Source organism: Macrobrachium nipponense, chromosome 44 (assembly GCF_015104395.2).
Source record: "Macrobrachium nipponense isolate FS-2020 chromosome 44, ASM1510439v2, whole genome shotgun sequence".
Lineage (NCBI taxonomy): Eukaryota > Metazoa > Arthropoda > Malacostraca > Decapoda > Palaemonidae > Macrobrachium > Macrobrachium nipponense.
The window spans coordinates 22,597,375-22,612,884 of NC_087221.1; the positions used below are offsets into that span (position 1 = coordinate 22,597,375).

The window sequence follows — 15,510 nt, forward strand, 5'->3', positions numbered from 1 at the left end:
AAAATAATAAAAAAAAAGACAGCCTAGTGATGTGTGGTTTTCGTCCGTCTTCCTCTGACTATATATATATATATATATATATATATATATATAATATATATATATATATATATATATATATATATATATATATATATATATATATATAAAGTATATAAAACTAATCAAAACAAGGTAATATGCGGAATTGATGTAGAGTAACAATCTTTCCTTCACGCTCGTTTATGCCTTCATATTACGAGAGGCTGAAATAATAATCGTCCATATGCTACAGTGACGTCAGACGGTGCTTTTGATACTGGCGCGTTTGCAGAAGTGGCATATTCTGGTTCGTATTTCTTATTATATTTGGCTGTTCTTCACCAGTGACTTTCTTCTTTCTCTTCGATACTCCGATAAAATATTTGAGACACAAGCGCATGTATAGGAACAAACTTTGACATATTCATGAATGATAGATCACGAAAGAGGAGTTTGAAAACGGCCAACGTTACCTTGCTAAAGGTCAGTGACATAAATATGTGAAGAGATTTGGAATGTTGACGTTGGGTCAGAGGCAGATTGGATTAGGGGAGGAAGTTGATTGCGTGGATTTCGGTATGAGATTTAGCAGAAGTATCGAAAAAGTAAACAAAGGGAAAATAGAGAAGTACTAGAAACGCAAGTTAAATACTGTAGATGATTTAGAAAGAGCAGGAAATATAACGGGGAAGATCCCCGAATCACTACGTATTTATAGACTCCTAAAATACTCGCATTTGTAAATACGCTGTAATTGCAAATGTTTCGTAAAAACATTTTGTTATCTTGCCTCAGTGGGTCTTTGGAGAAAGAATTTGAATACTGATAATAGCCTAATGGAGCTATTGGAGACAATTTTTTGGAATGAATATAAAGTTTAGTGTAAGGCATCTATAAATTACACAAAACAAAAGCTTGAATCAAGACTCCTTTAGTAAAAGCGAATCATTAAAGTTAAAAATGGAATTCTATGAGACGATTTTTACACCCATGTCCTTCAGACTGACGCGAGGATCTTTAATCTAATTTTGTTGAAAAGGCATCCTGTGGAGATTGTGAACACGCGTATCAATCACTGTGACTGCAGTGATTCCTTAGCTTTTAAAGTCTGGATTTCTTTTATAAAGAGGTGAGGTTGAATATAATTACCATGCCATAGGACAAAATTCTATTTTGGAAGGTCGGAGCAGTTGATTTATCTCTTTACCGTGCTTCATCGTTATGGTTAAAATATCCACAGTTGTACACACGGCCAACGAAGAATTGGCGATTGGCGTAGTTTCTTAATTCATTGTTCTTTATGGAAATATTGCCATATGCAGATGCCAGATTATTTACTTAACAATAACTAACATTTCCTTTCAAAGGTGCTATACTTGAAATAAATTACATTAGAATAGAGTAGACTTCTTCAACTTATTAAAGATAATTATTTTGCAAAGTAAGGAAAATATATACCGATGGGTCCACGATTTCTAATTTTATTCTCAACCATACCGAAGATTTTGAAGTTGGCTTTGCTGCCGCTCGAGTCTTGACTCAACGTATCGTACTGCACTGGGGAGTTGTCATTTCGTCTCCTACAGCCGATAAATATACATCAAGGCGTTAACATTCTTTGAAAACGATGTTTAATTAAACTAATTTTGTCCTTTGATCAATAAATAAAATTGCATGACACATTTAGTGGGCCTAAATTGGACTTCTATTTTCCCACATGATTAGCCTAGGGTCTATATTCTCTCGGATACGAATATTATGAATATTTAAATCAACTATATATATATATATATATATTATATATATATATAATAATATATATATATATATAATCTGCTTTATTTGATTATTCTCGTTATTCTTCTTTTATTAGCCATGTTCGCCTTCTTATCCTTTTCATAATTGCTTAACATAATTAACTCAGACCTAGCTATTCAAAGTCAAAAAGCAATCATTCCTTGCATATCATCCTGTTTCATTTGGAAACGTTGGAAAGCTGTGGGAGTCAAAACTGACGAATACATTAAGAAAGGCTTACTTTCCGTAAAGCTTTCTTAGGTTGATCTTTTTGTAGCTATTCATTTCTTCTAAATAGAAATTAATTCAAATTAATTTCACATGTATACCTAGACCTACTACCATAAGCATATTATAAGTAGCTGAAAGGATAAGAAATATGAAAGGTGACGTTCTCGTTTAAGTCTATTTCATGTTTTTTTTTTTTTTTTTTTTCAAGAAAAACCTACTGCTTTAATAAAGGGTTTGATCTTTGACGGCACAGGGTGTACCGTGTAACACGAGTGTATGCACATATTTTGTGGAATGAAAGATAAAGTTTTCTTGAAAATAAAAAGAAAAATAAATATTTATAAACATGCATTTTAAGGCGTCCGTTGTCGGTGCGGGCAATTTTAAAATAACCGTTATCATTAGTGATGCTTTCACGAGATGGAGTTCGTAGTGAGAACTTGAGAAGTCGGATCTAGTCGCCTGAGATGTAGAAGAGAGTGGAGGTGGCGTATAGGAGTGATGGAAGGATTAGGCCGATGTTAATAAAGTATCTCCCAATAAAATGTATTCTTTAGGTTTAGAAGAAAAAAATGCGTGCATCATTGAAACCGTTTCCCTCCCTATCCATGGCATTCACTGGACACCGATAAAAAACAAAACAAAAAGAGTAAGCCTAACTGAATCTCTCATCCATCAAAGATAAGTTTGCTTATTCATTAGACTTATTCATTAGACAACTATCAAAGATTTCAAGTGTAGATTTAAAAATATCTTCCTCTCCATCTAAAGTATTCATCAGACACCAGTCATAAGCGTAGAGCTGGTTATGATTCCTGGTTCAGCAATGTCGTGACGAGGCACTAGAATTCAAAGTTCACAAATGAATGTTGCTCAGCAACATTTACACTACTCTATTGTCTTGCTCTCTTGTGGGGCTTCGAGGTGTTCCACCTCTAGGCCCATGTTCTAAATTTTTTCCGTTATTTAAACAATTTGATTTTTCTATGTATGATTCTCTCCTGTTTATTAAGCTTTCTTGATATCTCTCCAACAGGAACTTGCACCGAATGCAGTGCAATAATTATCTCTCGCTCATCGAGGGATGTTTCTTAGACCGATAAATGACACATTGACATTAGATTCCTGTGCACATAACACCAAAAGCAATGAGTGAGGTCGCCTGGTTCACACTGTTAGGATATAGTTTTTTTTTTCTTTTTGTTTTTAAATTTGATAGCATTTTGTGAGATTCCAATGTTTTCTGTAAAATTTAACAAATGGAATAGTTCAACTACCTTCAACTTAATGTTGAAATTATAATTTAAGGACTATGTTTATGCGATACTACTAGTAATAGGTGTCTCCTATCTATTTGGTAATGTATATCTATGGTTGTGATATGACGTTTTTTATCACTTCGTTTCGTTCACGTCAATTTTGCTATATGGAAAATAGTTTTACACAATAACATAACATAAAGTTCTAAAGATATCAGTGACTGTTTTAAACATCATTACATATGATTTCTTCCATTTTTGAAAAGAAAAATTGATAAATAAGGCATGAATCGTGCGTCAGGCAGGTGAACGAAAAATTATGAAACTCTGCCAATAGTTTTTTGGCCGACAGTACGTAAGTATATATATTTGTAATGATAATAACAGGAGCTTTTGAATGTTTCCCAAGCTGCTTCTTCAGCTTCGAAGTATACACATGTATATATACAGCTGTGGATCTTTTAACAGCAGCAATCTGTACCTAGCCTGTGTGTGGTTTGGTATGTATGGTAATTTGTATGTACTATGTATGAATTTAAATATTATGCCGAAGATAATATAGAAATGCATGCATGTACTTGTATTATCCAATACATTCATACATACATGCGTACACACAAATATAAATATATATATATATGTATGTAGTATATATATATATATATATATATATATATATATGTATATATATATATATATATATATGTGTGTGTGTGTGTGTGTGTGTGTGTGTCTGTGTGTACATACATATATACATTAAATGCCTTCGTCGCATTTCCCCTATCTCTCACCTTACTAGTTTCCACTCGTTTTTCTTTTACGGCCTCGTCTCTCCATCCCTTTTTTACCTCCCCATCCCGTAAGAGATATATATCTACAGGCGCCGCCGGAGTGGATACACTCGCTCCCGCTCCCGAAAAAAAAAATAAAAAAGAAAAAAAAGAAACACTTTTACCTTCAAACGAAATTGCAGGCGAGAGGGAAGCCCCGTCAGAAAAGAAAGAGTAAAGAAAGAAAAAAAAATCGAAAGCTTTTGCCCTCAATCCCAGCCAAAAAGAGAAAAAAAAACCGAAAAAAATTCTCAACCGCCTAAATGGATACGAAGGTGTTCATTCACTCATATAACTCCAGTTTTTCTGTCTTTTTTTTTGTGGGGGGGAGGGGAAGGGGGTGTGGGGCAGTTTTCTTTTTGGCATCAATAAAGCAGAAATGTGTTCCTCCCCCTCCTCCTCCTCCTCCTCCTCCTCTCCTCCTCCTCCTCCTCCTCCTCCTCCTCCTCCTCCTCCTATCTTTATGGAGGGGCATTGGAACTTTCGAACTCCGGTGGAAGACATCTTGAAATGTCTGACGGTTATGGGTAGGAGTTTTGTTTTAACGTTTCCGTCTTTCTTTTCTTTTTCTTTTTTCTTTTCTGGCGCTGACAGACTTTTCTGCATCTTCTTCCTCGACTTCTTCTTCCTAGTCTTCCTTTTCTTCTTCTTTGACTTGTGTTCGCTTTAGTTATTTTCTGATGTTCGTATTTATTTTTTGTTTTTCTTCTTGGTGTGAATTCATTTTTGGCAACGTGTTCGTTATTTTTATTTTTAAATAATTTGTATGTTTATATATATATATATATACATATATATATATATATATATATATATATATATTATGAAGAAATCACTAGCTCTGTATCACGATCAATTACTACTGCAGTGTAGGGTCTGCGGTGGGAGGATGAAACCAACGCTCTTTGAAAGCTTGAGTTTTAAGTCAGTGGCCCCTTAGGCTTGTTTCATGTGAATAGGTTTCATCTTATGAAATAACAATAATATAAAATTACTGCCATGTTTCTACCGCACACTTTTTAAATTTTATAACCAATCAAGGTATCCTCCTAACTAGTAACTAGTAACTAGTATTTGTTTTATATTAGCGCGAAATTAGTCACTCGTGGTCGTTAAGGTGACTTCAAACAAGCACAAACACACGAACGTAATCGACCTCTGTTTTACCACAAAAAAATTGAAAATAAGATATATATTGGAAAACAAAAGCATTGATTGGTCATGATAAGAGCATGGGTCTGCCCCTTTCAGTTCTTTTCTGCCGTACTTCGTTTTCTCTGTATCACTTTTTTTCCTCCCTCTTTGAATTGTATCTCAGTTAAGTGTCTTTGTTCTGTCCCATCTTGGATTGACACATGGGTTGACCATGATGAGTATGGTGTCTTTTTTATTTATTTTTTTATTTTTTTAATAACCATTCCCTTCTGAATGTTAAACACCCCCTCTCTCTGCCTTACATTTTGAAGCTATTGAGCAAACCATGTTAAATGCGACGCCAACTTGTAGCATCGAATCACCAGTCAGTTAAATGGGTTGACATCGCAGCTCTGATGGAGTTACAGAAGGCATCGAAATGACGAAGGGAAGACGGCTCCCAAATTCGTAATAGCTCGGTTTAGCCTCTTTTATTTCCTGGGGGATGTTTCCGTCCCCAGCGAGAGAGAGAGAGAGAGAGAGAGAGAGAGAGAGAGAGAGAGAGAGGGAGAGGGGAGGGGGGGGCGATTCTTTAGAGGAGGGCGTTCGTCCTCGATGAAGGGGATATATTTTGCCCGATAATTCTTTGGCAGAGACTCGGGGTCCGTGAGGAAGAGTTATGGCAGGTGAATTTATCAACGTGATCAGATTGTGTTCCTACCGTTTAATATATTTATTTGTTTGCTCTATTTCTTTGTACGTATATTTCTCTGTCTGTTTACTCAATCATTTATTTTGTATTAATTTATTTTGCCATAAACTGCGATATCTTCCATCACTCGACTTTCCCCCCATCAAGTTATCATGATCAAGATATGTCGTTCACTATCATTTTTCCCTGAAGAAAGCTTAGTAAAGACATTTCGAGTATTTGATCAAAAACATTTGCCATCGCCCATTCTGTTCCCTATAGTTAAGAAAAGCTCATTGAAATTAGATGAGTCAATGACGACAGAAAGAGAGAGATGTCCTTCGCACACCCCTGGAAGAACAGTACGTGATAGTGTCAGATTTGGGCTGCTGTGGCCACCAGAGGGATTAGAAGGCTTAGACTAAGCACGGGTTCTTAACCTTCTGATGACTCCAGACCCCCAATGAATTGGCCGATATGATTCCATACCCCCTTCGCTTAAGTCCACGTAAAGCTGGTATCACACTAGTCGTTTCTTGCTCACGGTTTTGGCCAGCATCCAGCCGATGCTCGCGAGCAAAAGTGCTGTATCGTCACACTTAAGACCTCGTGGTTTTGAGGAGCAGTAGGAAAAAGTAAACAAAACTGATCAGCTGATATCATCATGGCACCCAGAAATTGTCGGACTGTTGCAAGATGTGCTGCAGTGATGTGTTTTCTCGGAATCTTACGTTAATGCAAAAGTAACAAAAAACGTTTGTGGGTTCGAGAGTGGCTCAGGAGAAGAGACGCCAAAGGTCTGAGAGTACGTCCTATCAGCAGCAGCCATCTTCTTTGTTTACACTACGCGTCGCTCGCGTTCGTGCTCGCTGCTTCCAGTCCAGTCGGGAAGCCAAAATCTCGAGCTAAAAGCTCCCGTTTTTCCATTTTCGGCAGCAACAGCTCGCTGCTGGAGAAAAAAAGGCCTAGTGTGAGGCCACCATAAGTCGTATTTGTTGCCAATATAACTTAATGCCTCATCAGTGATTTTACCATCTGTTTTTAAGGGTCCAAGAATAACTTGTCAAATTTTGATTGCCCAGTCTTCAATACATACTTTAGGTATGAGTAGCTAGGAATAGAACATACAAAAAAAAATCAAGAGCACTTATAGTTTTATGTAGTTATTTATTTGCGAAATGTACCCTTGTATACATTGACACATTAAAATAAAATATATACAAATATCCAAAGATCAGGTCCCACACCCCCAGCATGTTGTTCTCATACCACCCCCGCCCCAAGGGGTATGGATACCCATTGTTAAGAATCTCTGGCTTAGAGCACTTGGGCCAGACCAAGGAGGTTAAATCTAACCTCCTGGGCCAGACCTAAAAGAATGGAGGCTGTAAATGAGCGGGTGTTTGTGGAAGATAATTATCCACAGGGAACCTCAACAAGAGGCTCTTTGAGTCACACAGTTTTTGAAGGCGTTGGTGATGCTTCATTAAAATGAAATGTAATTTGATACCCATTATGAGTGCAAGGAAAATCACGTTTGTTTATTGTACGCTTACGTTCATCATTAAATACATGACAAAAAAATGTTAGTTACTCTTAGATATTGACCGAAATAGGAATTAATTGCATATGGTACTGTAATGACCAAGTCTTTAATTGGGATCCGTTAATGAATAATCCACAGACGTCCAAAGTTATCTCCTCATCCCGTACCTCATAAGATATTGGGAAAAATATAATTTTACCTTCCCTGGATTTTTCAGTTCTCGATACTGATTTCCTGTCTTTTTCCAGGACTGATCATTTTATTTCGACATGTCATGATTTCCTAAGCACTATTACTGATTTACCGTGTTTTTTCCAGGCCTCATCGGTGATTTGGTTTCAAAGGCTCAAGAATAATTTGTCTAATCTTTTATTACCCAGTCTTCAATATTGATTTCCAGTATCTTAATCATCTACCCCCAAATTAAACTGGCCATCTTTTGATAGCAAATTTCAATATTCATTCATATATCTTGACTATCCAGTCCTCAACATGAATCGTCTTAAACTTGATCTTCCAGTTCTTAATATTAGTCTCCTATACCTTTAGCTTCCAGACCGCAGTATTAACCCCATTATCTTCCAGTCCTCATTGTCAGCTTTCTCTCTTAATCTTCCAGTCGTTAGTATTAATCTCCCATAATTCAAACTTCCAGATATCGATATTAATCTCCAGATCTCATGGTTTTCCAGGCCTCATTAATAACCTCCAAATTCGTAGTTTTCCAGATATCAGTATTGACCGCCAAATCTCTTACCTTTCCGGACCTCAATATTAACCCCCAAATCTAATGATTTTCCATGCCTCAGTATTAACTCTAAAGCTCTCGATTTTCCAGAACTCAATTTTAACCACTAAATTTACTTGATTCCAGACCTCAATATCAACCTCAAAATCTCTTGATTGTCCAGACCTCAATATTAATCTTCAAATCAATTAATTTTCCAGACCTCAATATTAAACCTCCAAATGTCTCATAATAATCTCCAAATCTCATAATTTTCCAGACTTAGTATTAACATCCAAAGTTGCTGATTTCCTAGACCTCGCTATTAAATAATCTCCAAATCTCTGGATATTTCAGCCTGAGTATTGACATCCAAATCTATACATTTTCCAGCCCGCAATATTAATCCAAAATCTCTTGATTTTCCAGGCCCCAATTGTTCTCCCATTTCACGAATTCCAGGCCCTTTCAATAGAATTACTTTCTATTAACCTTACACCACCTCCCTCTGCTGCAGGCGGAGGAAGGCAACTGCTGGATCTTCAACGACACCACCGAGAACGACCACGTGTGGGAGGGCTTCGTGTCGCAGACGAAGATCAAGAGGCTCACCCTCCACCTCCGACCCGACGGCACGCTCAAGAAGATACCCACGGTGGCCATCCAACACCTGCCCGGCATAGAGATGTTTGAGGTGAGCCACGCCGGGTATTTTATTTTTATTTTTTTTATGTATGGCGTGTATATGTGTAACGTGGGCGTAGTTGGTATGCTCTTAAACTGCTAGAATTTTGGTATGTATGTACATATATATAACTATATATATATATTATTATATATATATATATATATATATATATATATATATCTAATATTATATTATATATATCTATATATAATATTATATATATATATATATATAATATATATATATATATATATATTATATTATCTATACTCTATATATAAGATATATATATCATATATAGATATATATCTGATATACGAGAGAGATTGAGAAGAGAGAGAAGAGTAGGGAGAGGGAGAGAGGAAGGGAGAGATTGATGAGTACAGAGAGAAAGAGAGGAGGAGGAGAGGAAGAGATAGAGAGAGAGAGAACTAGTATTTTAGTTTTATTCTTAAACGAAACTATTTGGTGGTCCATTTCAAAGGTGACATCTCTTAGGAACTGTGAATTAGGCATCCATTGTTTTATAAAAACTGAAGCTAAAACTTTAGGTTCAGGTGTTGGTTTTTAAACTTCTATCCTTAATATAAATTCATTCGACATTTTCATTATTTTATATAGACGGAGGTTAATTTCTTTATCGCCTAAAACGACCTTGTAAGTGTAGGCATTTTGTAACGACTGAAAATGTTCCTAAAAGCTATAAGATGTCAATTAATTCAGGCAGTGAAGAATCTGATCCCCTGAAGTCGGAAAAGACAATTTTTGTTATCTAAAAGTAATGAGAAGTTAGATATTAAAAGCACAGAGCATTCAAATTTATGAATACAAAGAAAATTCAGATTTATCGAAAGTGACTGAAAGTCCCTGTTGTAGATTCAGTGTTGCACCAGGTTTATAAAATGAGTGAAAAATCATATTTATAATATCAATGAAATGCCAGGTTTGTAATGCCCTTGACAAGTCAGGTTTTTGAAAACAACAAAAAGTGAGATTTATAAAATCTAGGAAAAACACGATTTGTTATTTCCTCTAAAAACAATGAAAAGTCCGGTTTCTAAAAACCATGAAAAGTCTGGTTTCTAAAAACCATGAAAAGTCCGGTTTCTAAAAACCATGAAAAGTCCGGTTTCTAAAAACCATGAAAAGTCTGGTTTCTAAAAACCATGAAAAGTCCGGTTTCTAAAAACCATGAAAAGTCCGGTTTCTAAAAACAATGAAAAGTCAGGTAAAAACCCAGGTACTAAAAACAATGAAAGTCAGGTGCTTGAAAATAATGAAAAGTCAGGTTTCTGAAAATAATGAAAAGTCAGGTTTCAATAAATAAATGCAAGTCAGGTTTCAAGAAACCATGAAAAGCAGGTTTTTAAAACTCATGAAAAGCCAGTTTTCTAAAAATCATGAAAAGTCAAGTTTCTAAAAATCATGAAAAGTCAAGTTTCTAAAAACCATGAGAAGTCAGGTTTTTTTAAAAATCATGAAAAGTTAGTTTTCTAAAAATCATGAAAAGTCAGGTTTCTAAAAATCATGGAAAGTCAGGTTTCTGAAAATAATGGAAAATCATGTTTATAAAACAATGAAAAGTCAGGTTTCTAAAAATAATGAAAAGTCACGATTCTAAAAATAATGAAAAGTCAGGTTTCTGAAAACTGAAAAGTAGGGTTTCAAAAAACGATGAAAAGTCGGGTTTCTTAAAACGATGAAAAGTCAGGTTTCTGAAAACAATTAAATCTTAGGTTTCTGAAAATGATGTAAAGTCAGGTTTCTAAAAACCATGAACAGTCAGGTTTCTTAAATCAGTAAAATTCAGTTTTCTCAAAACAAAGAGAAATCATTTTTTTAAATCTATGAAAAACATTCGATTTCTACAATCAACGAAAAGTCACATTGTTAAAAGCGGTGGAGATTCAAGTTTGTGTAGAACTGAAATCCTGGAATGTCAGAATTCCATCCAAGTTCCTGGACGAATAACCACTCGGTCAACATCGAAAGTATTGTTGTTCAAAGTAACTGAGATAAAAGGATTCAGTTGTTGCTGCCTTGATTTTGTATTTACGCTGTAAAAAAAAAAAAAAAAAAATATATATATATATATATATATATATATATATATATATATATATCATATATATATATATATATATTATAAATTAAAAGTTACTATTTGGGTAACTCAGAAGGAATAATTCTTGTAAATCAAGGATCTTACTTGAAAAACTCAGATGTATTTCAGAATATTACCCAGAATACTCAAAAGTATCCTGTATAACTGAATGCTATATATTATTTTAAAACGCACAGAGTATACCTTGAAAGTTAAGAATATAGCTTAAGAAAAGCTCAACAGTATTCCATTAAAAATTAAGAGTAGGACTCCATAAAGTACGACGTTTAGGATTTTAAAGAATAATCATTTATCTCTGAAAGCCAATGATATTCTTCTAGAATAGTGTGTATTACTTGAAAATCAATTTTTACTATCAAGATTTATGTTAGAAGATCAAGAATATACATCGTGATTCAAGAAGTTTCGAAACACATTATTCCAAATGCAAGACTCTAAATAAAAAAAATTGTACAAATCCGGCTTTTAAAAAGATGCATCGTCACAAATATTCTTAAAAAAAAGGTACCCCCCAAAAAAGAAAAAGGAAAAAAAAAACCTGTCAAGTCCTCTGTAATTCCAAATAATGTGGTTCGCGCCGACCTAAATCTTTGCTTGTCAGCCGAACTTCCTGGGACTCGGCGGAGAGAGGAAAGAAATGAAAGGGAGGAGAATTATGAGAGAGTTCCCACGTACTTATATCGTGAGATCTTCTCGTCCCGACGCATCGTAAGTTAACAAAAACGTTACTTACAGAAGATGATGGGACATTTCCAGTCGTGGCTTTACTGTAGTTTTTCCCAAGAGAAAAATGTTATATATATATATATATATATATATATATATATATATATATATATATATATATATATATATATATATATACACACACACACACACACACACACATTATGAAGTTCCCTCTGCATTCAAGAATTCAGAAACAAAATACTTAAATATACTTGGATATTGGTTCCCTCGTTTTTCAGTATCTTTCTTCCCATTCTCGGTAAAATATATGGAGAGTTTAATATGTCATATTTCCAGTTAATGTGGGATGTACGTATGAAATTGTTGGGCAGCATAGCCCTCAAAACAGCTAAATAATTATAAGGGTTAAATTGTATTAAAAGTTGGTCGTTACAGTCAGAGGCTCCTCACTACTCCGTAAAAGTGCATAATGAAAATAACAAATTCCTGAATGCTCCATAAAAAAGTTTACATTAAAAAGAGTATGGAAAATGTCCATAATATCAGAAATAAGCTCACGTGTATCCGAACCCTTTGCGTCCAGAACTCAATAAGCCAGGCATCTTGTCCTGTCATCGCCAGGTTCTTGTTACAAATTCCCCTCTTGGATGAGCTACCGCCAGTGGTAGTGATATATGTAATTTGCGTTGAGGGATGCTTCCCGTACAAGAGAAAGACAGACGTACAGATATACGCTGTTCAAAGACAGACAGACAGACAGGCAACAGACAGATTTTCTCCCAAAGGTAGAATCAGACCAATTCCAACATATGAGAGACGATCTCAGAAACTTTGAAATGGGCAGACCTTAAAAGCCTTTATAGATCCACAGGCTTACAGTACAAAGAAACTCAGAAAAACTCATAGGCATCATTTTAGAAGAACAGAGAGACTCCCAAACGAAGAAAAGAAAGATGTATCAAATCACAGGCGAAAATAGACAGAAACGAGCTCGCAACAGGGAGAGGCGTTCAGAAATACTCACATAGAGAAATAGACAGAGGAGCAGGATATCAAGTACATTTCTCGTGGGGACGGAAAGAAAGGCCGCCCATCTAAGCTTCTTAAGAGAGAAGAGACAGACAGACGCCAGACCCAAAGCGACAGACACTTTTAAAGACAGGAAGACGACGTAGAGGACGAACGAAAGGAGGCAATGCTAGCGAAGCGAACACTCCTATTGAAAGTGAGAGCGATTTCTTGAGAGAGCCGATAGAGATAGAGAACGAGAGAGAGACGACCAGAAGCCAGACCCCAAGCGACAGCACTTTTAAAGACAGGAAGACGCGTAGAGGACGAGAGAGGCATGCTAGCGAACACGCCTATTGAAAGTGAGAGCGACTTCCATGGAGAGAGAGAGAGAGAGAGAGAGAGAGAGAGAGAGAGAGAAGCTTCAATATTTAACACTGACTACTTTCATACAAATGAAGAGAGAGAGAGAGAGTGGGCGGGAGAATCAGTTAGACTACCGTCAGAAAAAAAAAGGGAAAAAAGTGACTGAGAATAAAGCAGTTCAATTAGAATTCCCTCTTTTGTGGGGCTGCTCGAGAAACGATAAAATTCCATTCGACGAAATTGGAATGAATCGTCGAGCGAGGCCGTTCCCATCAGGTGTGTTACAGCTCTACGTATCTTATTAGGAGAAAACACCAGGTTGATTTTCGGGAACTAGATTTATACGTTTGTAGATCTCTTTTTCTCGCTTCTGGTTTTTCTTCGTGTATTGTTTTCTCTCGGTTTTTGTTCAGAGGGAACTTTTCCTTTCATCGGGTTATGTTTTGCGAAAACGTCAGGTTATCCAGGGGAAGTATGTTTTATGTTTATTCATTTCTCTTGCTCCATTTACCTTTTGTGTTTTGTTACCACTTTTTTTCTATTTTTTAATTGATTATTTTTCTTAAAGGCAAGTTTCAGATTGATATTGGTCTGTTTCCATTTGTAGATTTCCTGACTCATCCGCTTAGCATGGTTATTACTAAAGCTTACTCTTGATGTTTTTAAAGTAAAAATTAAGTTCCGTATCCATCCATATTCTCCAAAATTTCATGGTAATCTGTGTGCATTTTTGCCTTATACTTTTGAAGTTCCAAAACAAAAATGTAATTAGAAGTTGTGTACATACATACATACACATATGTGTTTGTGTGTGTTTGTGTACAGTTACAGAATTTTCTCTTAATATTTTCGGAAGATTGGTTTCGTATCGGAGGCTGGTGAATCACTACTGATTTAGGGAATTAATCAATTCAGTCATAAAGTCTTGATACAATTCCTTACTTTCAGAACATTTTACGTATGTTGATAATAATGATGAAGATGGTAGATCTGTTATTTTTGGTATCCTTTAGCCGCATTGTTGTGCGATCAGTGTTTCCATATGACAAAAATGCAATTCTAGTTCCGTGTCTTCTAACTACTAAGAAGTAGCGTTATTGTCGAACATCATATAGTTTTTATTTATTTATGTATTTATTTATTTTTTAGATGTAGATCTGTGAAATAGTTTCCTTTGATCAGCTATGACTCTAATAATATTTCAGGTCCAGTACGCAACCATAGGCTCCATCCACGCTTTCAGTTTCGGAAACTCGACCACCCTGACGAAGGTGTCACTCTCCAGGAACTCCATCTCCACCTTGGCGCGCAACGCCTTCGCGCGCTTGCCGGCCCTGGACACCCTCTCCCTGGGGGAGAACCAGATCACCGAGGTGAACAGGCACGTGTTCTTCGACCTCCCCAACCTGAAGAAGCTCTACATCGACCGCAACAACATCACCACGGTCTACGACAAGGCGTTCCAGGGACTCCAGAGCTTGGTGGAACTGGAACTCTTCGCCAATCAGATCCAGGTCATCACCTCGGAGACGTTCAAGGGCCTGTCTAACCTGGAACGGCTGGACCTCCACAAGAATCGCCTGGAAGTCATTGGGGACATGACCTTCCAGGATCTGGTGTCCTTGAAGATGCTGGATTTGCAGGAGAACTCCCTCAAGTACATCGCTCCCAACAGCTTATATGGGCTCGGCGAGTTGCAACACCTCAACCTTCAGGTAAGAACGGGTCGCTTTCACGCCGTTTAGATGGCACCTTTAGTTTTGGCTTTTGAATTTATATTATTTGTAGAATAACAAAGCAAGAAAGTTGGGTGTCTCCTAAATTCTTTAGATGGCCATATAATTTGCAATGTTGATTTATACCACTGTCACGAATGAATGCAAAATTGTTACTTGGGGTATACAGTTGAACCAAATACAGAATAACCAAACTGTTCCAGTGCCTGGTCGTTAGACCAGACTTTCATAAATCAGCAGCTAAGCCAATGAGTGTGGCATTTGCAAAATACTGTGTTTGGAAATGAGAAAAGTAAACATGCTTAATTGGTGCGTTATTGCTGCCATCCATCTGAAAAAGCTCATATGCGTTAGTTGAAATTTTCTATTGTTGTTGAGAATGAGCGTTCTTGGTTGTTTAATTTGTGGCCCTTGTTTTTTTATTTCTTTTTTAATTTCGGTGTAAGCATGTTGATGTAATATTTTTCTGGATTTGTCGTTATTCCTGCTTTTATTATTTTCCTTGAGTTATTGTAATTGCTATTATTAGTTTCTCTGTTATTTCATTATTCAAGCTTTATGATTTCGCATAGTTTTTTTTATTGCACTTACTCCTTCCTCTTATTATTAAAGTACTGTTCTCCCCCACAGCCTTGCTTGATTTCGCTTAATGTTCTATTTG

General features: G+C 36.1%; 1 protein-coding gene across 3 annotated transcripts in view; it reads left to right on the top strand.

The window, feature by feature from the left end:
* Positions 1–15,510, top strand: part of LOC135204088 (connectin-like) — a 622,057-nt gene that overhangs the window by 481,604 nt on the left and 124,943 nt on the right. For all 3 annotated transcript variants that reach the window (XM_064234090.1, XM_064234089.1, XM_064234091.1), the window contains exons 3-4: positions 8,754–8,930; positions 14,319–14,828. In XM_064234090.1, the coding sequence (XP_064090160.1) occupies positions 8,754–8,930; positions 14,319–14,828 (687 nt within the window). The remainder of the gene's footprint in view (positions 1–8,753; positions 8,931–14,318; positions 14,829–15,510) is intronic.